Source organism: Oncorhynchus kisutch, linkage group LG1 (assembly GCF_002021735.2).
Source record: "Oncorhynchus kisutch isolate 150728-3 linkage group LG1, Okis_V2, whole genome shotgun sequence".
Classification (NCBI taxonomy): Eukaryota; Metazoa; Chordata; class Actinopteri; order Salmoniformes; family Salmonidae; genus Oncorhynchus; species Oncorhynchus kisutch.
Window position 1 is genome coordinate 51,374,150 of NC_034174.2, and position 27,172 is coordinate 51,401,321.

General features: G+C 42.1%; 1 protein-coding gene across 1 annotated transcript in view; it reads right to left on the reverse strand.

The window, feature by feature from the left end:
* Positions 1-27,172, reverse strand: part of LOC109867580 (copine-9-like) — a 224,315-nt gene that overhangs the window by 161,622 nt on the left and 35,521 nt on the right. The window contains exons 3-4 of the mRNA XM_031826680.1: positions 15,934-15,980; positions 3,323-3,426 (exon numbers count right to left, since the gene is read on the reverse strand). Coding sequence (XP_031682540.1) covers positions 3,323-3,426; positions 15,934-15,980 — 151 coding nt within the window. The remainder of the gene's footprint in view (positions 1-3,322; positions 3,427-15,933; positions 15,981-27,172) is intronic.

Genomic DNA, 27,172 nt, shown 5'->3' on the forward strand with positions numbered 1-27,172 from the left:
TCCTCACTTAGGTATGCCTCACAGATGATGGTTAATTCCATCATACAATAAGTTGATATCAATCAATATGTTGATACACAGGGTTGAGAATAGCTGTCAATAGCCGGGTATGGCCAGTGTTTCATCAACATGCTATTGATTGAGGAGCGCCAAAAGGTCACAAGATGTGCCACAATAATGATCTTTCTCCGTCACCGAACAAGCTGAGTCATTATTCTCGGTGGTGCCATTTACGCACGTCAATGCCCCTAGTCTACCACCACGTCGTGAACATCGTAATAAATGGACTTTATTGCACTGGTGGTTAATAAATCTTCTTCGGGATCGGTGTCCCTTCCATGGGACGGTTGAGCTAACGTAGACTAATGCAATTAGCATGAGGTTGTAAGTAACAAGAACATTTCGCAGGACAGACATATCTGATATTGGCAGAAAGCTTAAATTCTTGTCAACCTAACTGCACTGTCCAATTTACAGTATTACAGTGAAAGAATACCATGCTATTGTTTGAGACTGCACAATTTTGATGCATTAATGTGAAGCGTCACTCCTGTTGTTAGGGAATTTACTCCTGTTGTTAGGGAATCTTCAGGTTGCCACTTTAGGGGGTTTTCAGCTGCCAGAGGTGAGATCGCACTTTTAAGTGTGACATTTGAAGATGTTTTAAGTCTGAAGTAAAAAAAAATATATAACATATATATATATTTTTTTATTGAACCTTTATTTAACTAGGCAATTTGGTTAAGAACAAATTCTTATTCACAATGATGGCCTACCCCGGCCAAACCCAGACAACTCTGGGCTAATTGTGCGCCTGTTACGTCCGTCGTCGGAATGAGACCAAAGCAGCGTGGAAAGTGTACATCTTTCTTTATTTTAGAAAACAAAAACAACAAAAGATAAACGAACGTAACGTTCTGCAGGCTACACAGTAACTGAACAAAAACAAGATCCCACAAACTCAGGTGGAAAACAGGCTGCCTAAGTATGATTCCAAATCAGAGACAACGATAGAGAGCTGCTTCTGATTGGGAACCATACCCGGCCAAAAAATAAATAGAAAACTAGAATGCCCACCCAAATAGAGAAATAAACAGGCTCGCTAAGGTCAGGGCGTGACAGCACTATGGGACTCCCAATCACGGCCGGATGTGATACAGCCTGGATTTGAACCAGGGACGGTAGTGATGCCTCTTGCACTGAAATGCAGTGCCTTAGACTGCTACGCCACTCGGGAGCCCAAAAATGTGAGGATCTTAATTGTGTGAAGGACAACATCAGAGATGATCAGAGATGATCCGAGATGCGGAACAGCCTGTCAGCAAAGAAAATGTGTGACAGTCAAGAGTGTCAGTCAGTCAGTCTTGTGCTGTGCTGTGTGTGTGTGTGAGTGAGTGAGTGAGTGTCTGTGTGTAATTGTATTACTGAATAATTCACCTCTATTGATTTATTTTCCACAGGAGACTAGGACTCATCTCAAAGCATGGCTGTTTTCCCAGGGGAAGGGGTTAGCCAAACCTGAGAACTCAACGTGTGCATGTGCCTGTGCCAGTAAGACTTGCCTGGACGGGGGTGTCTGGTTGAGTGGGTAACACTCTCGCCAATGGAACCATAAACGGTACTTTTGACGGGGATCCTGATTCAATCCCTGCACAAACCCTACGCATTTCCGCTCACTCTACGTTGTCTCCCTTCCTCTGCTCCTATCCTGTCCTAAAAATAATACAAGGACTTTGAAATTCTGTTATTATCCAATTACAGTATATTGAATTTTGACTGTGGTATGTGTGACAGTGGCATATGTGTTTATGTGTGTTGGCAGCATGTGTCGATGTGCTAGGCTGTGTGTGTGTGTGTGTGTGTGTGTGTGTGTGTGTGTGTGTGTGTGTGTGTGTGTGTGTGTGTGTGTGTGTGTGAGTGAATCAATGGGAGCAGGATCAAGGCTGGTGTAAAGTGTTTGTTCTCACTCCTCTCTGATAGGGCTCGTCCCACTCCTTCCTCTTGCCATGGAGAGGATAATATTTCCAACACAACCCCCACACTCACCTCCAGCACATCACCACCATCACTCAATTTAGGAAAAGACTGATGAAACCCTCTTCAATCTATTCCTGCACAGTGGACAATAGTGTGAGGTTTTCAATCAGTACAGGAAGACCTGATGTTATTATGATCCATGTGACTTTGTGCAATTCTGATTCTGAAGAGTACTGTTTTTTTTATATGCAACTCTCTTTAAAAGCACATCTTTTGTCGGCTCCTCCTCTTATGACAAAGATCATTTTTTCTTAAAATTATGTTTGACTTTCTTTCTCCTGCTTGACAAGATTTGAACGAAATACAACAACCGCTGTTGTATGCCTTCCGACTACACTGGTATCAACCTTCTGTTACATTATTTGCCTCTCCTTGTTTGACTAATGCTTTCTGTCTGCGTGTTGGATCTGGCAGTGGTAATCGGTTGGTGTTTTGACGGCTGTATTGATTGTGTATGTGTGTGTGTGTGTGTGTGTGTGTGTGTGTGTGTGTGTGTGTGTGTGTGTGTGTGTGTGCGTGGTCTAATCAATGTGACAGATCTGGGGGTGGTTCGGCCCCGGCTACCTCAACCTGCCCCACGCTGGGGCCTCTGCTCTTCTCCTCCTCCGGCCTCCTGCTGAGGCTATCGATCCCCCCTTCACTGGGGGAGAAGTGAAGTTTGGACAGTAACATCCCACAACAGCCCGCAACTCACTCCAACCCTGGCTTCTACTGTGAGCTGCCTTTGCAGTGGAGAGAGAGCTGGGAGTGGATTTGAGGCAAATGGGAGCTATAATGTTGGTTTGAAAGTAGTTTGTTGACTTTAACTTTATAGGGACCTAACTTTATCGGTCAGACTTTTCCAGATAAGTCCAAAAGTAATTATCCTGCAAAATGCTGCAAGAATGCGCTTTTTGATTCAACGTTCTTAACCAATAAAATGATGTTAATGCTGTAAATGTCATAAGTACAGTGGTACATAGAGGTGAGAGGATCATATTGCTCTACATGTCTTCTTATCGATGTGAAACAGGGATGTACTACCTGTGCTTGTCTAATAAGAACACCGATTTCTTATTTCTGTTGCAAAATGTTTTACTACGATGTGCCCAACTGAACACGACCCTGGTTTGATTGAATTGGGCCTTTAGTAAGTCAAGAGATTATTAAGAGTGGAGGAGTGAACATGGCTAATGAAACCTCTAGAGTCATTGTCTGATGGACAGGAGTATAAAAGAGAGGAGGGGAAGGAAAACAAGAGGAGGAATGGAATATAGGGAAAGAGTGAAACGAGGTCTCCACTTACGCATCAAAGCGAAGATTCTGCTTCTCCTCGAAGAAGAAATCCAGGACAAACTTCCGCACAAAGTCCGGGTTCAGCGTGTTCTCAATCACTTCCGTTCGGCCGAACTGCTCCGGAATGGGCAATGGAGGGAGGAGGAGTGGGAGAGAAGAAGAGAGAAAGAGAGAAATGAGGCAATACTGTAAGAGGTCACATCATCATCGTTACTTGATGGCTTGAAAACATATTCAGAATGCCTAAATAATTGTGCCTGAGGCTGGTCTGGCTAGTAAAGCTGCCGCCTGCAGCACATATCCAACACCCTTAGCGTGGTTAAGAATGGGGAATGAATTCCACTCACCTGTCAAACCAGAATCATCATTGATTATCATAGTAATCAATCAGTGCTTTCTCAGCTTCTCCTTGAATGCTGAAGTCCTCAACTTCAGCATTCAGGCTTTATTGTGTTTTATCTATATTTTTTGTTGTTGTTGTTGTTGTTGTTGTCTCTGGCTGGAGCAACTTTTTATGTATTTTTGTGTTATATCAAATCACAGAGTTTGTTGCTGCACTACGAAACTAAATATTAAGTGAGCCGCTTTGCTGGAAAATGTGCATTCGCTGTCCCAATGTTCCATCATGCTCTCTGGCAGCAGAGAAGAGCTAATGATCTGTGTTCTGCCTGACAAACAGGTGGGAGGAGAGAAACAAGAAGTGCTGTAGCATGTAGCTGGTATTGATGGAAACTTGGAAGATTGATGACCGGTGTCCAAATACGCTGTACTCAAAAGTGTCATCCATAAAGGACAGATCTACAGATTTGAATTCATTTCATATGTCAGCAGCATGAAAGAGCAGCAAAATCAATAGATGTATAAGACAACTCTTCCTGTCGCTTTGTTCTGTGTTTGTGTGTGCGTGCGTGGGTCGAGCATGGTGGATGACATGACAAGTAGTGAGGGATGGATTGGTGGTATGAGCGTCAGGAGGTGTCGAGGGGGCTGGGGAAGAAGGGTGGTGGTGGTGGCGAAGAGGAGGCGGGGGCGGGGGAGGGAGAGGTGTAAGAGAGGGCGGCTTTTGACTTGCAGTTGTATCACTCTTGTTTCATCCCTCACTGCTTATTAAGACAGTCGATACTCAGAAGGAGCATGGCCCTGTAGTATATAAACTGAGTATGCCAATCATTAAGAACACCTTCCTAATATTGAGTTGCATCCCTGCCCTTTTCCCTTAGAACAGCCTCAATTAATCGGTGCATGGACTCTACAAGGTGTTGAACGCGTACCACAGGGATGCTGGCCGATGTTGACTCCCACAGTTGTGTAAAGTTGACTGGATGTCCTTTGGGTGGTGTGCCATTCTTGATACACACGGTTGAGCATTAAGAACCCAGCAGCATTGCAGTTCTTGACACAAACCAGTGCGCCTGGTACCTACTATCATACCTTGATCAAAGGCACTTAAATCTTTTGTCTTTCCCATTCACCCTCTGATTGACACACATACACAATTCATGTCTCAATTGTCTCAAGGCTTAAAAATCCTTCTTTAACCTGTCTCCTCCCCTTCATCTGCACTGATTGAAGTAGATTTGACAAGTGACATCAATAAGTGATCACAGCTTTCACCTGGATTCACCTGGTCAGTCTATGTCACGGAAAGAGCATGTTTTGTATACTCAGTGTATATACTGTGTGTGTTTGTGTGCGCGCGCTGTAAATTAACAACTGCCTGGGTCCTTAAGTTTAAAGTTAAATGTCACATGCACAAGTACAGTGAAATGCCTTTCTTGCTAACTCAAAATTTAAAACCCAACAATGCAATAAACAATAACAATGTCATACTGGAGAAAACACACAAGAAATAAGAAGTAATATGAAGAACGCAATAAGTAAGTAAGCATACTATATACAGGGTCAGTTCAAGTACCATATTTAAAATGTGCAGGGATACTGGAGTGATGGAGGTAGATATGTATAGGGGTAAGGTGACTAAGCAACAGGATATAAGATAAACAGAGTAGCAGCAGATTGTATGTGAGTGGGTGTGAGTGTATGTAGAGTCAGTATGAATGTACAGTATGTGCATATTCTGTGTGAGTGAGCAGATGATAGAGTGAGTGTGTGTGTGTGTGTGTGTGTGTGTGTGTGTGTGTGTGTGTGTGTGTGTGTGGCAAACTTAATACATTGTCTAATGAAGCCAGTATCGGAGGTGGTTAGCTTGTTAATGTTATTGGCGAAGTCTCGAAATACAGTACATACCAATCAGCTCTAGCAAAGCCGTCCTGTAGCATAATATCTGATTCTGGTGTCCATTTTTCAACGGAACGAGTCACAGGTACTTCCTGTTTGAGTTTCTGCTTGTAAACAGGAAGCAGGAGTACGGATTCATGATCTGATTTGCCGAATGGCAGACGAGGGAGGGTCTTGTATGCTTGCTTGTGGATAGAAAAACAGTGGTCTAGGACTTTATCGGCCCCAGGTGGCATTGAAGATGTGTTGATGGAAGATGGGCATCATCTGTCTTAGTGACGCGGACTAAACATTTCCAGCAACCAGAAAAGCAGCCTCTGGATGTAGGTTTTCTTGCTTGTTAATACAGTTCGTTAAGTGCCAGCGTGTTATTTTTCTTGTCCTGAGATGGAATGTATACAACAGTCACGACAACAGCTTAAAACTCCCTCGGGAGGTTGAAAGGTCGACATTTGACCATCAGGTATTCCAAGACTGGTGAACAGCGGGTCGACACTTCCACTGAGCTGGAGTTAGCGTACCAGTTGGCGTTGATCTAGAGGCAAGAGAGTGCGGGCGCAAATGGAGACAAGTTCCGAAGAGGAACTGTTATGTGGTCTGTCAAATAACCCATCTTAATTCAAGACACTACCTCTCCATGTCATTTAATACGTAAGCTATGTATTACCTACACCGTTTATGAAGTTGGTGATGTTTCATATCTCCAGTGACAGCTGAGACCCACAATGCATCACCTGCCCACTTTCAATTTGCTATGCTGCTTGTCAAACAGTGAATAACATAAGACAACATTGTCCTAACATGTCTGATTGACAGTGGTGCACAGAGCCCCTTCTACATAATCACAGTACGAGCCACAGGGTACGACGACAACGAGAGAAGAAGAAGAGCGCCTTCGAGGTAATCAGTGGAAAAGTTTGTCTCTTTATTCAGTCTCTCTTTATAATGAACCATCTTGACTGCAAGTGGAACAAAAGTGGAGTGGAGAGAGAGAGAGAGAGAGAGAGAGAGAAACAGGGAGAGAGAGAGAGAGAGAGGGAGAGAAATAGAGAAAAACAGGGAGAGAGAGAGAGAGAGAGAGAAATAGAGAAAAACAGGGGGGGAGAGAGAGAGAGAGAGAAAGAGAAAAACAGGGAGAGAGAGAGAGAGAGAGAAATAGAGAAAAACAGGGAGAGAGAGAAGCTCATGAGAACAGGATACCGCCGAGATCCAAAATGAGACGAGTGGCCGCCGAATGTCACTTATCATGCCGCTCACCGTGGGTCGTGAATTGAGAGCAATCATTGTTATTCTGAAAGAACTCGTTAGAAAGTAGGTTAGCATCATTAGCATCGCTGTGGCATCCCACAGTGTGTTTCTGAATGCAGTCAGGTGCTTTGGAGTCGGCCTAATGAAGCCTCTTTAGCGTCGAGGGAGACAAGAGAAAGATATAGAGAAGAGATGCTTCAAATGGGGAGTTTGAAGCACCCTGGTACAGCCTGCCTGCCTGCCACAAGGACAAAAACAGTCACACACACACTCACACACACACACACACAATTCAACGAGGAATAAGCGGCTTTGAAGGCTTTGTCGTTCTGGTCCAAAAACTTGTTCCTGTGCGTTTTGGATTGTTCTTGACATTAACTGGTTTTGGATTGGGGTCAACTTGGCTTTGCAGAGCTGCTGGTGAAACTAATACTAATTATCTTGTTCCATATCATTAGACATAGAAATTACATCTCTGCTGCTAACCTAATTGCATCAAAACAACCCCTGAGCCAACTTTCACAATTCCACACTACCTCCACACATCAAACAGAAGAAAATATCCTGAAACGGGGAGGGACTAACCTGAAATGCCTTATTTTGATTTGTGTTGCAAAAATGTTTTAAATGTTGCCTGCTCACGAACAAAACCCAGGGTGGTGAGACCCATATTTCTTACGGGTGAGAGAGCAGTACAGTAGCCATAGTGGGCATCTTTCACACAGTGATTAAACTGCACCGCAGCATGGCCTGAGGTAAGGAGGGAAGCAGACTTGGAAATTGAGGCATATGGTGAAGTCTAGTCTCGGTTCCAACCTTTGTCCAGATGGATTTATTTATTAAAATAGTGTTGGAAAATAGATTGAGAGAAAAACTGAGGAGCTCATCATGCTTTTATGGGAAATTAAAGGGTGGAAAGAGAATAAACCTTTCAGCTGGCACCAGGTTATTTTATAACCTGTAAATAGAAAATAAAGTTGGGAAGAGTAAATATCAAACGTTTATAATTCAGACATTGGCGGTTGGTGACTTAAAAAGTTGAGGAGGGCAATAAGCTTACATATACGATTTAAGATGGCCATGCCATGGATCATATAGCTATTTGATTTAGAATTTTAGGCATATAGTTGAAGCCGAAAGTTTACATACACTTAGGTTGGAGTCATTAAAACTTGTTTTTCAAACTACCACAAACTTCTTGTTAACAAACTATAGTTTTGGCTAGGATAGTTGGTTAGGATATCTACTTTGTGCATGACAAGAGTAATTTTCCCAACAATTGATTACAGACAGATTATTTCACTGTATCACAATTCCAGTGGGTCAGAAGTTTACATACACTAAGTTGACTGTGCCTTTAAACAGCTTAGAAAATTCCAGAAAGTGATGTCATTGCTTTAGAAGCTTCTGATAGGATAATTGACATACTTTGAGTCAATTGGAGGTGTACCTGTGGATTTATTTCAAGTTCTGTCTCCTAGAGATGAATGTACTTTGGTGCGAAAAGTGGAAATCAATCCCAGAACAACAGCAAAGGACCTTATGAAGATGCTGGAGGAAACCGGTACAAAATTATCTATATCCACATTAAAACGAGTCCTATATCGACATAACCTGAAAGGCTGCTCAGCAAGGAAGAAGACACTGCTCCAAAACTGGCATAAAAAAAGCCAGACTACAGTTTGCAACTGCACTTGGGGATAAAGATCTTACTTTTTGGAGAAATGTCCCCTGGTCTGATGACTGTTTGGTCATAATGACCATCATTATCTTTAGAGGAAAAAGGGAGAGGCTTGCAAGCCGAAGAACACCATCCCAACCGTGAGGCACGGGGGTGGCAGCATCATGTTGTGGGGGTGATTTACTGCACTTCACAAAATAGATGGCATCATGAGGTAGGAAAATGATGTGGATATATTGAAGCAACATCTCAAGACATCAGTCAGGAAGTTAAAGCTTGGTCGCAAATGGGTCTTCCAAATGGACAATGACCCCAAGCATACTTCCAAAGTTGTGGCAAAATGGCTTAAGGCCAACAAAGTCAATGTATTGGAGTGGCCATCACAAAGCCCTGACCTCAATCCTATAGAAAATGTGAGGGCAGAACTGAAAAAGCGTGTGCGAGCAAGGAATGTATAATTGAGTATATATAAACCTCTGACCCTCTGGGAATGTGATGAAAGGAATAAAAGCTGAAATAAATCATTCTCTCTACTATTAATCTGACATTTCACATACTTAAAATAAAGTGGTGATCCTAACTGACCTAAGACAGGGAATTTTTACTTGGATTAAATGTCAGGAATTGTGAAAAACTGAGTTTATGTAAACTTCCGACTTCAACTGTTTTACATTTGATGAAACATTGAATTTGGCCTTACTGCTGTTAGCCCATAGGAATGCATTGAATAACAAATTGATACATGGCAAAACATATAGTCAACAAATACATCAAAAGGAAGAATGGTCTGGTGTCTAAATGCATCTGAGAGATATAGGAAAGCATCAGGACCAACAACAACAAAAAAGGTTACATGTGTAACCCTGGTCCCACAAAATCATTTTCATTTATTTTTACATCCCGAGGAGTGAGAGAGAGAGCACATCACAATACTCCTCGTTCACATATCCTATGCTTTAGTCCCTTAGGTTCCAATAGCTTTTCAAGGACCGCTTCCCAATTTATTTTGGGGTGATAAAAAATGTTTTGATCACTCACTCCAAAAAACAATACTTATCTTGAATGACTTTTGCCAATTAAATTCTATTTGTATGAGGCTTTTTCTCAATGTGACTGTCACAGAGCATTTCACCCACACATGCATGGTTAAGCCTTCCCTGTCTGTGTCTGGCTGACAAGAATTGTGATTTATTATGGAGTCCCTTGACAAGACGATGGGAGAGAATCCTAATCGGAACTGGATAGAACCTGTTCAGACCAGTTAAGCCCAGTTAGGCTCGGTTCCACCCTTTTAGGCCCTATTACTGTATGCCTTGATTATGCCCTAGTAATAGCCACGATCTCACTCGAAAAATGAAACTGTTCATTGAAGAGAGGGTCTTCCTTGTTGTTTCACCATCATCTGAATGCTTAAGATTCCTACAGTTGGGTGCATTAGCACACATGGATAAAACATGTACTGCTAAATATATAGATAGCTATACAGTATCTTCACCATGTGGGGCATATTTCAGTTTTCTTTTCTCAATTTATTGTTAGATGATTGCTAATGAACTTGCGAGAGAGTGTCACATTAACAATTTAACATTGCTGCAACACAGGCATTTTGAAAAGTAACTTTTGAATGCATTGTTATTGTATATTCAGCTAACAATGCTGAATAACCAGTATTAATTGATAAAGTTTGTGGTCGATTCCCTCCTCCCACTAAGGCACTACATGTAGACCACTTCTGTAATGAGAACCACATTATCAGAGCCATATACAGTGCATTCTGGAAGTATTCAGACCCCACATTTTGTTAAGTTATCGCCTTATTCTAAAACGTATTAACAGACAATACCCCATATTGACAAAGCAAAAACCGTTTATTTTCTTTTTTGCAAATGTATTAAAAATAAAAAACTGAAAAATTACATTTACATAAGCACTCAGACCCTTTACTCAGTACTTTGTTGATGACCTTCTTGGGTATGACGCTAAAAGTCAGGTTGGATGGGGACTGTCAGGTTGGATGGGGACTGCCACTGCACAGCTATTTTCAGGTCTCTCCAGAGATGTTTGATTGGGTTCAAGTCCGGGCTCTGGCTGGGCCACTCAAGGACATTGAGACTTGTCCCAAAGCCACTCCTGCGCTGTCTTGGCTGTGTGCTTAGGGTCATTATCCCATTGGAAGGTGAACCTTCGCCCCAGTCTGAGGTCCTGAGCACTCTGGAGCAGGTTTTCATCAAGGATCTCTCTGCACTTTGATCTGTTCATCTTTCCCTCAATCATGACTAGTCTCTCAGTGACCGCCACTGAAAAACATCCCCACATGCTGCCACCACAATGCTTCACCATAGGGATGGTGCCAGTTTTCCTCCAGACGTGATGCCATTCAGGCCAAAGAGTTCAATCTTGGATTCATCAGTGACTTTTGGCAAACTCCAAGCGGGCTGTCATGTGCCTTTTACTGAAGAGTGGCTTCCATCTGGACACTCTACCATAAAGGCCTGATTGGTGGAGTGCTGCAGACATGGTTGTCCTTCTGGAAGATTCTCCCATCTCCACAGAGGAACTCTGGAGCTCTGTCAGAGTGACCATCGGGTTCTTGGTCACCTCCCTGACCAAGGCCCTTCTACCCCAATTGCTCAGTTTGGCCGGGCGGCCAGCTCTAGGAAGAGTCTTGGTGGTTCCAAACTTTTTCCATTTAAGAATGATGGAGGCCACTGTGTTCTTGGGGACCTTCAAAACTGCAGAAATATGTTGGTACCCTTCCACAGATCTGTGCCTCAACACAATCCTGATTCGTAGCTCAACAAACAATTCCTTCTACCTCATGGCTTGGTGTTTGCTCTCACTCAACGGCAATAAAACAAAGGAGCTGATCGTGGACTTCAGGGGGAGCACGCCACTATCCACATCGACGGGACCACAGTGGAGAAGGTGGAATGCTTCAAGTTCCTCTGCATACACATCACTGACTATCTGAAATGACCCACCGACACAGACAGTGTGACGAATAGCACCTCTTCAACCTCAGGAGGCTGAAGAAATGTGGCTTGGCACCAGAACCCTTTACAGATGCAAAATTGAGAGCATCATTTCAGGCTGTATCACCACCTGGTATGGCAACTGCACCGCCCACAACCGCAGGGCTCTCCAGAGGGTGGTGTGGTCTGTCTAACGCATCAGATAAACTACCTGCCCTCCAGGACACCTACAGCACCCGATGTCACAGGAAGGCCAAAAAGATCAAGTACATCAACCACCTGAGCCACAACGTGTTCACCCCACTATCATCCAGAAGGCGAGGTCAGCTGGGACCATCTGGGCCATCAGACTGTTAAATAGCCATCACTAGCCAGCTTCCACCCGGTTACGCAACCCTCCACCTTAGAGGCTGCTGCCCTTTATACATAGACTTGGAATCACTGGCTACTTTAAGAATGGAACACTAGTCACTTTAATAATGTTTAAATACTGCTTTACTCATCTCATATGTATATACTGTATTCTATTATACTGTATTTTAGTCAATGCCACTCCAACATTGCTCAATCTAATATTTATATATTTCATAATTCCAATCCTTTACTTTTCGATTTGTGTGTATTGTTGTGAATCGTTCTTGGATACTACTGCACTGCTAGGGAAAGGTGGATACAGAGTTAGTTGTACAACTGAATGCCTTCAACTGAAATGTGTCTTCTGCTTTTAAAACCCAACCCCTCTGAATCAGAGAGGTGCAGGGGGGCTGCCTTAATCAACATCCACATCCTCGGCGCCCAAGGAACAGTGGGTTAACTGCCTTGCTCAGGGACAGAAAGACCGATTTTTACTTTGTCAGCAACCTTTCAGTTACTGGCCCAATGCTCTAACCACTAGGCTACCTGCTGCCTAGTGATGCTACTGTACTTCTGCAGCTAGGAACACAAGCATTTCACTACACCCGCAATAATATCTGCTAAATATGTGACCAATGCAATTTGATTTGATTTGACATGCACTGTCAACTGTGCGACCTTATATAGACAGGTGTGTGCCTTTCCAAATCATGTCCAATCAATTGAATTTACCACAGGTGGACTCCAATCAAGTTGTAGAAAAATCTCAAGGATGATCAATGGAAGCAGGATGCACCTGAGCTTAATTTCGAGTCTCAGAGCAAAGGGTCTGAATACCTATTTAAATAAGGTATTTCTATTTTAGATTTGAATAAATTAGCAAACATATCTAGATACCGGTTTTCACTTTGTCATTATGGGGTATTGTGTGTAGATTGCTGAGGATTTTTTGGTTTTAAAATCCATTTTAGAATAAGGCTGTAATGTAACAAAATGTGGAAAAAGTCAAGGAGTACATTCGAATGCACTGTATGCTCCCGCACACTGTATGTTTGTCTTCCCCTCTGTGAAATCCTACCCTGTCTCAGAGATGGCCACATGCTTTGACACCTGAGGACCAGACAGTGTTACCATGAGTGCATTTTCCCTGCATTTCCAGGCAAACATTACCGTTCCATTCATCTTATTCAGTACCTCTGGAGAATAACAACTGAAGAATCCATAGAACTGAGCGTCATACTGTTGCAAAAAAGTTTTAGCACCATAAAAAAAATATATATAGTGTATATCATTTCTACTAGGACTAGGTTTTATAAGTTGAATCGATGGCATTCGTTTCAAAATACCATTGCAAAGAAATTATGTATTTTTGTGAAATTCATAACTTTTTGAAACCGATGTGACGATTCACCTTATGAAAGCCAGCCCTACAGCATTGGGTCTTCAGTAAACATTCTCTTGAGATACTGTATGATACTCGTCAAATCTATCATTTCAAATAATTACTTTTTCTTCCAAGGGCATATACGTATACATTCAACAAAAATATAAATGCAACATGCAACAATTTCAAATATTTTACTGAGTTAGTTCATAAAAGGAAATCAGTCAATTTAAATTAATTCATTAGGCCCTGATCTATGGATATCATATGACTAGGAACACAGGTGTGCATTTGTTGGTCACAGATACCTTAAATAAAAGGATTGGAAAACTAGTCAGTATTTGGTGTGACCACCATTTGCATCATGCAGAGCGACACATCTCCTTCGCACAGGCTGTTGATTGTGGCCTGTGGCCTCTTCTCTTCAATGGCTGTATGAAGTTGCAGGATATTGGCGGGAACTAGAACACACTGTTGATCCAGAGCATCCCAAACGTGCTCAATGGGTGACATGTCTGGTGAGTATGCAGGCCATGGAAGAACTGGGACATTTTCAGCTTCCAGGAATTGTGTACAGATCTTGCAATATGGGGAGTGCATTATCATGCTGAAACATGAGGTGATGGCGGCTGATGAATGGCATGACAATGAGCCTCAGGATCTCGTCATGGTATCTCTGATCATTGAAATTGCCATCGATAAAATGCAGTTGTGTTCAAAGTCCGTAACTTACGCCTGCCCATACCATAACCCTACCGCTCACCATGGGACACTCTTTTCACAACATTGACATCAGCAAACCTCTCGCCCACATGATGCCATACACGCTGTCTGCCATCTGCCAGGATACATCCGTGAAGAGCATACTTCTCTAGTGTTCCAGTGGCCATCGGAAGTAAGCATTTTCCCACTGAAGTCGGTTACAATGCCGAGCTGCAGTCAGATCAAGACCCTGGTGAGGACAACGAGCACGCAGATGATCTACCCTGAGACGGGTTCTGACAGTTTGTGGATAAATTATTCAGTTGTGCAAACCCACAGTTTCATCACCTGTGTGGGTGGCTGGTCTCAGACAATCCCGCAGGTGAAGAAGCCAGATGTAGAGTTCCTGGGCATGGTTACATGTGGTCTGCATTTGTGAGGCCAGCAGAACGTACTGCCAAATTCTCTAATACAGCGTTGGTAGAGAAATGTAACATTGGCACAGAAATTAACATTAATTTATCCGGCAACCGCTCTGGTGGACATTCCTGCAGTCAGCATGCCAACTGCACACTCCCTCAAAACTTGAGACATCTGTGGCATCCCTAGCAGAAGGTGCACCTGTGTAATCGCTCTTGCTGCTGGTGATTATCTGATCCACATCTACGCAAATGGCACCATTCTGTTTACTTCTGGCCCTTCTGTGGAAACTGTGTTAACTAACCTCCAGACGAGCTTCAATGCAATACAACTCTCCTTCCGTGGCCTCCAACTGCTCTTAAATGCAAGTAAAACTAAATGCATGCCCTTCAACCGATCGCTACCCGCACCTACCCGCCCGTCCAGCATCACTACTCTGGACAGTTCTGACTTAGATTATGTAGACAACTACAAATACCTAGGTGTCTGGTTAGACTGTAAACTCTCCTTCCAGACTCACATTAAGCATCTCCAATCCAAAATTAAATCTAGAATCGGCTTCCTGTTTCGCAACAAAGCATCCTTCACTCATGTCGCCAAACATACCCTCGTAAAACTGACCAACCAACCGATCCTCGACTTCGGCGATGTCATTTACAAAATAGCCTCCAACACTCTACTCAACAAATTGGATGCAATCTATCACAGTGCCACCCGTTTTGTCACCAAAGCCCCATATACTACCCACCACTGCGACCTGTACACTCTCATTGGCTGGCCCTCGCTTCATACTCGTCGCCAAACCCACTGGCTCCAGGTCATCTACAAGTCTCTGCTAGGTAAAGCGCCGCCTTATCTCGGCTCACTGGTCACCATAGCAGCACCCACCCGTAGCATGCGCTCCAGCAGGTATATCTCACTGGTCACCCCCAAAGCCAATTCTTCCTTTGGCCGCCTTTCCTTCCAGTTCTCTGCTGCCAATGACTGGAACGAACTGCAAAAATCACTGAAGCTGGAGACTCCCTCATATCTCCCTCACTAACTTTAAGCACCAGCTGTCAGAGCAGCTCACAGATCACTGCACCTGTACATAGTCCATCCAACTACCTCATCCCATCCTGTATGTATGTATATGTCTTGCTCCTTTGCACCCCAGTATCTCCCTTATCCTACCTCATTTGCACATACTGTATATAGACTTTTTTTCTACTGTATTATTGACTATGTTTGTTTATTCCATGTGTAACTCTGTGTTGTTGTTTGTGTCGAACTGCTCTGCTTTATCTTGGCCAGGTTGCAGTTGCAAATGAGAACTTGTTCTCAACTAGCCTACTTGGTTAAATAAAGATGAAATGAAAAAAAAATGAAATGAGCATGCTGTTTAATCAGCTTCTTGATATGCCATACCTGTCAAGTGGATGGATTATCTTGGCAAAGGAGAAATGCTCACTAACAGGGATGTAAACAAATGAATGCACATTATTTGAGGGAAATAAGCTTTTTGTGCATATGGAACTTTTCTGGGATCTTTTATTTCAGCTCATGAAACATGGGACCAACACTATGTTGATACAGTACAACATACTGTATAAGATCAATAATAAAATAGTACTTTCACTCACCTCTCTCCACTCCTTTGTCCCGATGCCTTGAACGTACAACACTACAACTGTGGAGGGAGAAAAAGAGAGGGAAAGAGAGCGAGTGGGAGGAAAATTAATAAATATTATTAATAATGAATACCAAGTACCCAAAATGCTTCATTCAAATTCCTGCATTAGACACAGTATGGCTTTCATTTATTTGAATAAGAACAGATACAATTAAAATGTTGACGCATCAATTGCTTTGCATTGCACACCATTGACACAGATGCATTGCACCATAATCTTGCAAGAATATTTCCAGAATTATATTATGCTCAGGTCCTTTAGGGAACTAAGAGAGGCCATGTTTTCATGGCCATGCTTCAATAGCCACTGAAGGTCTGCGTAGCTTTCAGACACATTCACACTTAGGCTATTATTATCTACAGCCAGTGGTGGAAACACTACCCAATTGTCATACTTAAGTAAAAGTAAAAGACACCTTCATAGAAAATGACTCAAGTAAAAGTGAGTCACCCAGTAAAATACTATTTGATTAAAAGTCTAAAAGTATTTGGTTTTAAATAGACGTAGGTAATCAAAAGTAAATGTAATAGCTCAATTATACTTAAGTATCAAAAGTAAAAGTGTTAATAATTTCAAATTCCTCATATTAAGAAAACCAGACGGCACAATTATCTTGCTTTTTAAAATTATGGATAGCCAAGGGCACACTCAAGCACTCAGCCATAATTTACAAGCATTTATGTTTAGTTAGTCTGCCAGATCAGAGGCAGTAGGGATGACCGCAAATGTTTTTTTGATAAGTGCGTGAATTGGACCATGTTCCTGTCCTGCTAAACATTCAAAATGTAATGAGTACTTTAGGTGTCAGGGAAAATGTATGAAGTAAAAAGTACATTATTTTAGGAATGCAGTGAAGTAAAATTTGTCAAATATAAATAGTAAAGTACAGATACCCACCAAAAATACTTAAGTAGTACTTTAAAGTATTGTTTCTTAAATATTTTACAGCACTTCACACAACATAGACTATACAAGCATAGACTACTATAAAAGTGTGACAAACAGATGGTCCAATACAACTGTATTTATCTCTTCAGGGGCATTGCCCTTGCAATGTGATTAGCATAACTCAGAAACTGTGAGACGACAAAATGTTATACTGAACCCAGGTCTGATATGAAGATATCTTATCCAACACCGGACAGCTACTCTGAACAATTTCACAGATGGATTCCCAACCTCTCCTCCATCTTCCTTATCTTCAAGATTGGGAACGTTTACAGTGCACCTCCTAAGTGGCCCTTTATTGCTCCTTCCCCTCCTGTTCCTCTCTGTCCCCTTCTCCTCTGTTTTTTCTCCTCCTCCTCCTATACGCTGTGCCACCCTGGCACAGCACGCCATCAAGCCACATCAAAGGGGAGCACAGCCAACACGTCGCATACAGAAACCAATCAGCATAATGCAACCACCGTGGGACCAACCAGCCGTGAAGACCCAGCCCTGCGCAGCGCATCCCATCCTCTCACATCCCTTCTTCAAAGGAGAAGAAAAAGGAGGAAATACAGGGTCAAACTAAATAAATAAATGCCGAGATGGACGAGAAAGGAGTAGAGGAAGGGGGGAGGAAGAAGAGAAAGAAAACACCTGGGTCGAGAGTTTGGGGACGGCTAAGTGGGTTCAAGAAAGAGATTGGAGCCTTCATGGAGTGTAACTGGCCAGTTGGGAGAGTGAGAGAGATGGAGTGAGGGAGAGAGGGAGAGAGGGATGGAGTGACGGAGAGAGGGAGTGAGTGAGTGAGTGAGTGAGTGAGTGAGTGAGTGAGTGAGTGAGTGAGTGAGGGAGGGAGGGAGGGAGGGAGGGAGGGAGGGAGGGAGGGAGGGAGGGAGGGAGGGAGGGAGGGAGGGAGGGAGGGAGGGAGGGAGGGAGGGAGGGAGGGAGGGAGGGAGGGAGGGAGGGGGGGGGGCGATGGATGGAGGGTGGTGGGAGAGGAGGTACTGAAACATTTAAGGATTTAGATTGAGTGTGTTGTCCAAAAAGGGTGGGTGGGCATCTGATGGGTTGTCTTTTCAGGAGTTCTGTCACCTGGTCAGTAGAACCATCCCGACCTCCCTAGGGCCCCAAGGATAAACACTTCTAAGGAAAGGAGGGAACTGTCAAAACCCCAAGAATAGCACTTCTGAGGGGATGAGGGAACAGTCAACCATCAATCACTTCAAATCATTAGTGGTCATCTGTAGCCCATTTGGTAGAGTATGGCACTTGCAATGCCAGCATTGTGGGTTTGATTCCGGCAGGGACCACCCATACAACAATTGTATGTATCCCCAACTGTAAGTTGCATTGGATAAAAGCGTTAGCTAACGGCATATATTATTATTTATTTTTAAGATGTTCCCTAACTACTCCTAAGGAGATGACGGCATTGACAACCCTTTTGATGGAGGGATGAGGGGTGAAAAAAAGGCCAAACAAAGATAGTATGGGTTGAGCTCTTAAAGACAATTCCAAGAGGGACGCAAGCTCTTTTTTCCTCAATGTTAAATACAGCAGCCAATAGAACTCACAGGTAGTTTGAAAGAAGAGTTGAAAGCGTGACGGCGGTAGGCTATAGAAGTTATTTATTCAAACCCATAATCACTGAATGAAAACACAGATCTGCCTCAGCATTGCAGAACTTGATCTCACAAGAAAAAGGTTGCACACTGTATAGTATTACACTGAGCTTCAACATGCCAAAAACATAGGGCCAATCCAAGTCAGCTCATGTTAAAAGAGCACATGGCTGCCACTACACTTTTCTTTCTCAGCATCTCACAGTGGTATACGATAGCCATCGACCCCACTCTGGCTTCAATTGAACTCTGGTTCAATGGTCTCACTTGACTGAACGGACCAAAGTGGACATGAAAGGCCAGGCTACCCCAGGACCACTGAGCTTCCACCTTTACGGTGTCCCACCTTGGGTTTGAAGTCCAGGACCCCTCGCTATCCAATCATTATATCCGCTCTCCTACACACATGTGCACGCACAAACACGCACACCGTCTTTTATAAAGAGAAGGAGTTCAAGTCACTAATCCATCTGACCAGCAGGACTCTCCCCCCGAAAGAGCAGGGGGGAGGAGAGCATCATCAATAAACAACGTGTGTGTGTGTGTGTGTGTGTGTGTGTGTGTGTGTGTGTGTGTGTGTGAGTCAGGGCCTGCATTATGGGCGGACCTTAAGGGGCCTGGCCCGCCCTCCCGTACGTCCTTGCCTGTCCAAATAAAATATGTAAATATTGATAATTTATTTGACCGAGATTTGCGCTTACAGAAAGATCCATCAATCTCAGATAAAGCATCCGATAGCAAAACAGTGCCCCTCTGTCTCGGTATGTGTAGTATGTGTATGGCATGTCGTACTCTTTTTGGCCGGACAGAATCAGATACATGGGCTACATATAGTAATTGGAATTATTTTTGACAAACGTGTGACAGTAACCTACTTTGAAAAGGGGGCGCATCCAACAGGCTATAAGCTAAGCTTCCCCTAAAGTACATTGAAATACATTTTCCAAAATTATACATGCACTCGTCTGTACAGTAATAATATATGAACTCCACAATACATGCACTCAGCTCTCCAGAATGCTCTCTGCTGTCTCCCGCCAATTCTTGTGCATTCATTGTTTAATTGTGTGAATGTTTTTCCCTTTGATTGTTACTAGCAATAACTGAAGTCAAGACAGATAGAAAGGGAGTCAGACAGGCGGAGTTGAGAGAGAAACGCGAATGAAAGTACGTAAATTTTCATCAGGAAAATGCTATTTTCTTCTATTTTTATTTGTTGGCTTTATGTATTTTTCCTTAGTTAACAATGGACAATGGGCTACTGCTGCATTTGTCTACTGCTGCATTTTGCCTGCATTTGCCTACAGTGGGGCAAAAAAGTATTTAGTCAGCCACCAATTGTGCAAGTTCTCCCACTTAAAAAGATGAGAGAGGCCTGTAATTTTCATCATAGGTACACTTCAACTATGACAGACAAAATGAGAAGAAAAAAAATCAAGAAAATCACATTGTAGGATTTTTTATGAATTTATTTGCAAATTATGGTGGAAAACAAGAATTTGGTCAATAACAAAAGTTTATCTTAATACTTTGTTATATACCCATTGTTGGCAATGACAGAGGTCAAACGTTTTCTGTAAGTCTTCACAAGGTTTTCACACTGTTGCCGGTATTTTGGCCCATTCCTCCATGCAGATCTCCTCTAGAGCAGTGATGTTTTGGGGCTATTGCTGGGCAATACGGACTTTCAACTCCCTCCAAAATTTTCTACGGGGTTGAGATCTGGGGACTGGCTAGGCCACTCCAGGACCTTGAAATGCTTCTTACGAAGCCACTCATTCGTTACCCGGGCGGTGTGTTTGGGATCATTGTCATGCTGAAAGACCCAGCCACGTTTCGTCTTCAATGCCCTTGCTGATGGAAGAAGGTTTTCACTCAAAATCTCATGATACATGGCCCCATTCATTCTTTCCTTTACACGGATCAGTCTTCCTGGTCCCTTTTGCAGAAAAACATCCCCAAAGCATGATGTTTCCACCCCCATGCTTCACAGTGGGTATGGTGTTCTTAGAATGCAACTCAGCATTCTTTGTCCTCCAAACATGACGAGTTGAGTTTTTACCAAAAAGTTCTATTTTGGTTTCATCTGACCATATGATATTCTCCCAATCTTCTTCTGGATCATCCAAATGCTCTATAGCAAACTTCAGACGGGCCTGGACATGTACTGGCTTAAGCAGGGGGACACGTCTGGCACTGCAGGATTTGAGTGCCTGGCAGCGTAGTGTGTTACTGATGGTAGGCTTTGTAACTTTGGTCCCAGCTCTCTGCAGGTCATTTACTAGGTCCCCCCGTGTGGTTCTGGGATTTTTGCTCACCGTTCTTGTGATCATTTTGACCCCACGGGGTGAGATCTTGCGTGGAGCCCCAGATCGAGGGAGATTATCAGTGGTCTTGTATGTCTTCCAATATTTGCTCCCACAGTTGATTTCTTCAAACCAAGCTGTTTACCTATTGCAGATTCAGTCTTCCCAGCCTGGTGCAGGTCTACAATTTTGTTTCTGGTGTCCTTTGACAGCTCTTTGGTCTTGGCCATAGTGGAGTTTGGAGTGTGACTGTTTTGAGGTTGTGGACAGGTGTCTTTTAGACTGATAACAAGTTCAAACAGGTGCCATTAATACAGGTAACAAGTGGAGGACAGAGGAGCCTCTTAAAGAGGTCTGTGAGAACCAGAAATCTTGCTTGTTTGTAGGTGTTGGGTGAACAAGGAGTACAGGAGGGGACTAAGTACACACCCCTGAGGGGCTCCCGTGTTGAGGATCAGCATGGCAGATGGGTTGTTACCTTCCTTTACCACCTGGGGGTGGCCCGTCAGGAAGTCCAGGATCCAGTTGCTGAGGGAGGTGTTTAGTCCCAGGGCCATAGCTTAGTGATGAGCTTTGTGTTGAACGCTGAGCTGTTGTCAATGAATAGAATTCTCACATAGGTGTTCCTTTTGTCCAGGTGGGAAAGGGCAGTGTGGAGTGCAATAGAGATTGCGTTATCTGTGGATCTGTTGGGGCAGTATGCAAATTGGAGTGGGTCTAGAGTTTCTGGGATAATGGTGTTGATGTGAGCCATAACCAGCCTTTCAAAGCACTTCATGGCTGCAGATGTGAGTGCTACGGGTCGGTAGTCATTTATGCAGGTTACCTTGGTGTTCTTGAGCACAGGGACTATGGTGGTCTGCTTTAAACATGTTGGTATTACAGACTCGGTCAGGGACAGATTGAAAATGTCAGTGAAGACAATTGCCAGTTGGTCAGCACATGCTCGGAGTACATGTCCTGGTAATTCGTCTGGCCCTGCGGCCTTGTGAATGTTAACCTGTTTAAAGGTCTTACTCACATCGGCTACGGAGAGAGTGATCACAAAGTAATCCGGAACAGCTGATGCTCTCATGCATGCTTCCGTGTTGCTTGCCTCGAAGCGAGCATAGAAGTTATTTAGCTTGTCTGATAGGCTTGTGTCACTGGGCAGCTCACGGCTGTGCTTCCCTACAAGTGTATTCAAGGTTTAAAAAGGCTTCTAAAATGTGTAATTTCCATTTTAAAATGTCATACTTGATTTTCCCTAATGAAAAATGTACTGTATCAACCTCTACAAACAATGTCCATTAATTATAATAATAATTCACATTTCCTGTTGCTGTAGGATTATTTTCCTACTGTAGCAAACTGGCTCAAATTAAGATCCTACATCTGTATTCCCTATACAGTATAGTGCACTATTTTTAACCATAATCCTATGGGCCCTGCTCACAATCAGCGCACTATAAAGGGAATATGGCAGTGTGTGAATTACGGGGGGCCCAGGGGGGACTGAAGGAGACTGAATGAGACATGAGACCCCCTTAATGCAACAAAGTCACACTCTTGCAATTTGTACTGCTACAGTGGTAAATATTAAAATAAAAGTTTATTCCAAATTAAACAAAACACCCCCACCTCTGTGTCATGGTTTAAAAAGAAAACATCTTTACATGTCTGCACTTGTCATCCCGGGACTGCACCTTAGAGGCTGCTGCCCTATATACATAGACTTGGAATCACTGGCCACTTTAATAATGGAACACTAGTCACTTTAATAATGTTTACATAAAGTTTACAAACTGTTTTACTCATCTCCTATGTATATACTATATTCTATTCTACTGTATCTTAGTCAATGCCACTCCGACATGGCTAAATCTAATATTTATATATTTCTTAATTCCATTCTTTTACTTTTAGATTTGTATGTATTGTTGTGAATTGTATTTAGATACTACTGCACTGAGCTAGGAACACAAGCATTTCGCTACACCCGCAACAGCATCTGCTAAATATGTGTATGTGACCAATAACATTTTATTTGACAGCCCCTTGGCACACCTTTCTACTAAAATGGTGCTTTTGTCAGCGAGACACATCACATAATTCAGGCTACAAGAGAGTGTAGACCCAGTGACAATCCCCAAATATCATAAAACTTTTTGGTGTTTTGTAACAGTTCTTTCCATTCATCAAATGGAGCAGGGTGCACTGTTTGGACGCTGGAATTATTTTGGAGTGGACGAACATGTGCAGGTAGCCTACTTTTTGAAGTGATTTGTTTGAAAATGTCACGATGGGATGAAGAGATTCGGGAGACAGGCGCAGGAATGCATAATAGTTTTTTTTTTAATGTACCAAAATTACAGCGTGCCGTGTAAAGACAAAGGGACGAAGACCAAACAAACACTAAACAAAACACAGGGTTGAAACCCAATCAAAAGAGTGAGGAGTACCTCAAATAAATAACACACGCACACACTGATTAACACACTGGACGAGACCCGTAATCATCTGCGCAATCCACAAAGGCACAAAAGCCCAAAACACACAGCATAGGTACTCACACGCACCAAAAGACATTGTAACAATAAACAACAGCCCAATGGAAACCAAAGGGCACACTTATACAAGTACTAATCCGTGGGAATAGGGGACAGGTGTATGTAATGAAAGTTCCGGAGGGATCCGTGACAGAAAATAAGATGAAAACATCTTGACTGGTTGTGTTCATGCCAAATGGAAGGTAATACAAATGTTTTTACCGTTAAATGACATGTCTTTTGAAGAAAAATATAGACCCCCTGAATGTCGCACTCTGGAATAGTGTATCATTTGGGAGGCAGCCGTAGTGATCTATTGTAGAGCTCCAAACAAAGTTCAATGGGAATTTCTTTCTGGCGATATTGCATGTCGTCCGACCACAGAGATCTGAGGGTATACCATCTGTCTACAAAGAGCGACTCACTATCAAAGCCAAACAAACTCCTATCCACTCACACTGACACGAATACAACACACACACACATCAAACAAACAGAGGCCCACTGACACAAAACATCAGACAAAAGCCTCCACACAAACACACTCACATAGACACACGCACACACACTCCTGGGCCATAGTAAATTAAAAGACAAGTGGCCCAAAGCGCTTCGCTCTCATTCCCCGTTGTCACCCAACTGTTCTTCTTCTTGAAGGTTATTTCCTCCTCCAAAATATACAAAAAAATATATATATAAATGCAAAATGTGCTGGTCCCATGTTTCATGAGCTGATTTCACATGACTGAAATCAAAAATCCCAGAAATGTTCCATACGCACAAAATGTTCTCTACATAAAAAAAAAGTATTATTGGAAATCTTAGGCACAACAGTTTTTGTATCCTTGTTAGTGAGCATTTCTCCTTTGCAAGGTGATAATCCATCCACTTGACAGATGTGGCATATTAAGAAGCTGATTAAACAGCATGATCATTACACAGGTGCACCTTGTACTGGGGACAATAAAAGGAAAAAGGCCACTCTAAAATGTGCAGTTTTGTCACACAAACACAATGCCACGGATGTCTCAAGTTTTCACGGAGCGTGCAATTGCATGCCTGACTACAGGAATATACACCAGAGCTGTTGCCAGAGAATTTAATGTTAATTTCTCTACCATAAGCCTCCTCCAACGTTGTTTTAGAGAATTTGGAAGTACTTCCAAACAGCCTCACAACCACAGACCATGTGTAACCATGCCAGCCCAGGACCTCCACATCAGGCGTCTTCACGTGTGGGATCGTCTGAGACTAGCCACCTGAACAGCCGATGAAACTGTGGGTTTTCACAACTGAAGAATTTCTGCACTGACTGTCAGAAACCATCTCAGGGAAGCTGCGTGCTTATTAGACTCACCAGGGTCTTAAAAAAATAGGAGCTGAGCAAATGTCAGGTCTGCTGAGCGCGAACTTGAACGTTGTGAAAATTCTGTACAACTTCCAGAGCGCGTTTACTGTGAACACTGAGGCTGTACCCACTTTAAGTTACACTTTCAGACAGTGGTCAAGTAGATCCAGTCAATTAAAAAAATTGGAGGCCTCTTACTTCAGTGTTGTGATGCAAAACTTCTAGCTAAATGCTTAGCGCATAGAATTAAAAAAGGTTCAATCAGATATTATTCATCCTAATCGGACAGGTTTTTTTTCTTTTTCTTTTTTTTTTAAGACAAGTACTGGAAACAATAGAACACTATGAAACCAGGCCTGGTTTTCATAGATGACGTTGAAAAGGCTTTTGATAAAGTATGACTGGAGTTTATATATAAATGCCTGGAATATTTCAATTTTGGAGAATTACAGTGTAGTTTACCAATAAAATGGTCTGACGGGGATGTGGACATACTCGGTATACATACTCGGTATACATACTCGGTATACATATCCCGAATGAAAGAAATGATCTCACTCTAATAAATGTTAATAGTTAGCAAAAACAGATAAGATCTTGCTACCATGAAAAGGAAAATACCTGTCTATCTGTGGAAAAATCACCCCGATTAACTCTTTAGTCATATCACAGTTTATTTATTTGCTTATGGTTTTGTGACCAAGCGACCTGCTTTCTAAATTATATGAGCAAAAAATATTGTATTTTATTTGGAACGGCAAGCCAGACAAAATTTAAAAGGGCGTATTTATATAATGAATATGAATTTGGAGGGCAGAAATGATTAAATATTAAATTAGACCTCTCACTGAAAGCATCAGTAAGAATGTCTTCATGTTCAAGAATCTCCTTTTTCCCTTTATTCAGATTACTGCCGCTCACTTTTGGTTATTTGAAAATGAAATCATCTCCAAAATATAGTTATTTTTTAAACAAGCCATAGAAAGTTGGTTGCGATTTCAGTTGAATCCACCTGAAAAGACAGAACAAATAATACAACAAATATTGTGGTTAAACTTGATTTTTAAAATAAAATCGATTACAATATTTTTTGTAAATGATATCATAAATAGGACTGGTGGAGTTATGTCACACATGCAGCTAACAGAGACATGTGGAAATGTCTGCTCTACCCAAAATTACAACCAACTAATTGCAACGTTAGCACAACGATGGAAAAGGCAAGTGGAAGGAGGAAATAGTAAGGAACTTGTCTGTCGGCCCTGCATTAAAGACCAACATTGGTTAAAGAAAATTGTGATAAATAAACATATATACCAGTTTCATTTAAGGACCAAGTAAATTGACAGCTGTGCCATAAAAATAGCAAAATATTTGGGAAGAGATTTTCGATTTTCGATTCCATGGCACATGGTTTATCAATTGATATGCAAAACAATGCTGTATTCAAAACTTAGAATTTAAATTACTATACAATATTCTTGCAACCAATATAATGTTATATACAGTATATGGGGGATACAATCTTCCAAGCTCTGCAGATTTTGCTGCGAGGAGGCAGTCCTTAGATCATTTATTTTGGTACTGTCCATATGTAGCTCCTTTTTGGTCACAGGTCCAGGAATGACTGAAGAATTGCAACATTAACCTAGAGCTAACACTACAGCTAGTACTGGGTGATTTAAAAAAAAGTCATAGTCAATCGATGAATAATATAATAATTATTTTAGCAAAACATTTTATCTTTATTTTACAATATATAGTAACTATGAGAATAGAAAGGTTGAGTACTTTTGAAGCATCACAGCACAGTTGAAAAATATATGGCAATTAGAAATCCAAAATGGATGGTGTTAAGAGATAGATGGGAAGGGGTTGAATGGACCTGTAGGGTGGGACAAATAACAACAAGATAACAAATGTAAAACATATCAGGTCTGTAAAATGTATATAGGTTCAAATCTTTTGTGAAATAGCTCAGTTAAAAATTATGGCAAATAGAAATCAAAAATAGAGGAAGGCCAGGACAAAAAAAATATATATATATAACTATTGTAAAATGTTTATAGTGTGTATAAGCTGGAAGTAGAAGCCTAAGTGTTACTGTTTATTAGTTACTCCAATTGAGGGAGCGGTGGTAGGGTTTGCGGGGAATAATAAAGGAAGGTCTTTTTTTAAGTTGGAAATTGTGGCTATTTGATCATAATGGAGGCCTACGAGAGTGGCCCACCATCAAAAACAAGAGATGGAAACAGCTGTTCTGTCATTCAGCCTACAGTAGCAGCCAATGTGTGTTGTTCAATGTATGCTTACATTCCTTGAGAATTTTGAAAAAAAACATGCAGGGCTTGACATTATTATGTTTATCCACTTGTCCTTCAGGCAAGGAGGTGACTGATAATGTTGTTTTTGTTTGATGCAAGTAACCACTTTACAAAATAGTATGCATTATTA